This window comes from Trachymyrmex septentrionalis, unplaced genomic scaffold, assembly GCF_001594115.1.
Source record: "Trachymyrmex septentrionalis isolate Tsep2-gDNA-1 unplaced genomic scaffold, Tsep1.0 scaffold78, whole genome shotgun sequence".
NCBI classification, from domain to species: Eukaryota; Metazoa; Arthropoda; class Insecta; order Hymenoptera; family Formicidae; genus Trachymyrmex; species Trachymyrmex septentrionalis.
Genome location: NW_017305967.1, coordinates 609,725 through 611,839, shown reverse-complemented (window position 1 = coordinate 611,839; position 2,115 = coordinate 609,725). Strand labels below are relative to the sequence as shown.

General features: G+C 32.4%; 1 protein-coding gene across 1 annotated transcript in view; it reads right to left on the bottom strand.

Moving 5' to 3' along the window:
- Positions 1-1,765, bottom strand: part of LOC108754185 (cullin-associated NEDD8-dissociated protein 1) — an 8,278-nt gene extending 6,513 nt beyond the window's left edge. The window contains exons 1-2 of the mRNA XM_018496308.1: positions 1,366-1,765; positions 96-265 (exon numbers count right to left, since the gene is read on the bottom strand). Of these exons, the coding sequence (XP_018351810.1) occupies positions 96-265; positions 1,366-1,407 (212 nt within the window). The 5' untranslated portion in view covers positions 1,408-1,765. The remainder of the gene's footprint in view (positions 1-95; positions 266-1,365) is intronic.
- Positions 1,766-2,115: the final 350 nt, after the last annotated feature.

The window sequence follows — 2,115 nt, the reverse complement described above, 5'->3', positions numbered from 1 at the left end:
TATATATATATATATATATATAATTCTGTATCTTTACAGATATAAAGAATATGTTAAGAATTATTTTGGCAAGTATCCAGACAAGAGAAATCTACCATTTGACAGCAAGATTCTGCACTTCTCCATTTTTGTCTTCTAATAACTTAAGAAGCATTTTTACAACTTTGCGCTCAGAATCATCATCCAGTTTAATGCTGTCCTTCTGTAATTCACTCATCAAATCATTAGTTGCCATAAATCTGAAGTCCTTGTCACTGGATGTCATCTGCAAAGAGAATACAGATGTTATCATATAACAAAAACAAGAAGAAGGTGTAATAAGTGTACATAATGGAAACACATGATACATTTAATCGCAAAATTAGAAATATCAATTTACAATAATGCATCAAAAAATCAAAGACTTATTTAGTATCTAGTTAATTAATATAATTGAAGATAAACATATATAAGCTTTTGAGACAGATCCACATGTAAACAAATATATGGAACTATCCATGCAATATATTTGTAGCCGACAAAACCAGTCAAAAAGTGTTCAATTTTTTTTTATGTTATATTAATTGATGAAAAAATTAGAATGCTGATCATTCTTCATTCTGATCATAATATTTTACAGTACATAATTGCTTATTATAACATAACTATTGTCCTACAGCCAGAATTAAGATAAAATAATCTTGCCTATTCAAACAAAAGAGACTTGAATAGAACTAAAAATAATATGTTTTATCAGTCAATGGATGATTAAAATACTTTTATGTTTATATAAGTATTACACAATAAACATTCTTATTAGCTGAACTTTTCATACTTCTTGTTTATCTTTTTTCTCTAACATGGAGAGAAAAGAAGATAAATTGTGAAAGCAAGAAGTTCAATTATAAAACAGATTTTGTATTGCTGATTTCTTATTGTACATAATATTAGGACCATTATCCTGTTGTCAGTGTGAAAAGATAAGATAATCCTGCCTATTCAAACAAATAAAAGAAACTATGTTTTAATTAGAATTAAACATATAAACAGAAATACTTCAAAATCAGTACATACATGTGTATTATATTACTTTTCCTATCTTTCTAATAGTCATGGACCATTTTAAACTTTAAAGGCCCAACTTTATTCGAAAATTTTGCTTTAGAAAAATATGTATATTTAACATTCGATCAAATGTAAAATATGATTAATTTTGAGAATATGTTTCGCGACTCCTGTAAAGATTAACGACTAATCATTCTTTGGGGTAAGGGATGAATTCGAGGTTATGTCGCAAAAAAAAAGATACCATGATGGAATAAGATTTTACGAACAGGACATTTCCTCGATGTAGCTATCAATACATTGCCATTGCCGTTTCATTACCTTTTCCAGTAGATTCGCTATTTGATAGGACACACTAGCCATGATTGTAGAGCCCTTTCACAGCCGGTTAAACGACGACGACGACGGTGATCGAGCGTACGACCCCGAGATATAAATCCGGAGAAGGTGCCGAGTGGCGCGTGTCTTGCAACGAAAATAAGAAAGGAAAAACAAACCGGAATGCCCGGTGACACGAGTATACGCGGAAGCCAAACCCGCGTAAAGTCAAAGGAACCGATTCAATCAAAGTATAAGAGCGACACTTTTGTTTTCTTTTCTTTTTTTCCTCTCTTTCTCTCTCTTTCTCCTTCCTCCTTTTTATTACGATCCTACTATCGACAGCATCTCCAACGCGATCCTCGATATGCCGAAATTTTGACGGTGTCGAACGTATGCGTTCCTAAAGCCGTCACGAGGGAGCCGCCATAAACCTTGAACCATATCATAGGTCGGTATTCATAGTCGATTCTTATTTCAAAATCTTAAGTAATGTCTTAAGACGTTAATGTAGCTCTCTGATTGGTTCGTGATTTCTTAATACCGTACTTATGGATACTATATGAATGTCGGTCATAAACTTCTATTACACGATACGCTTAATCGGGTTTAATAACATCTGTAGTTATGTAATTGGCCAATCATAGTTGTTCCTTGGAAGAATAAAACGACTGTGATTGGCCAGTTTTATAATTATGCATGTATTCAACTCAATTAAGGCTTAAACACAATAGGCAACAGGGAATAACGAAC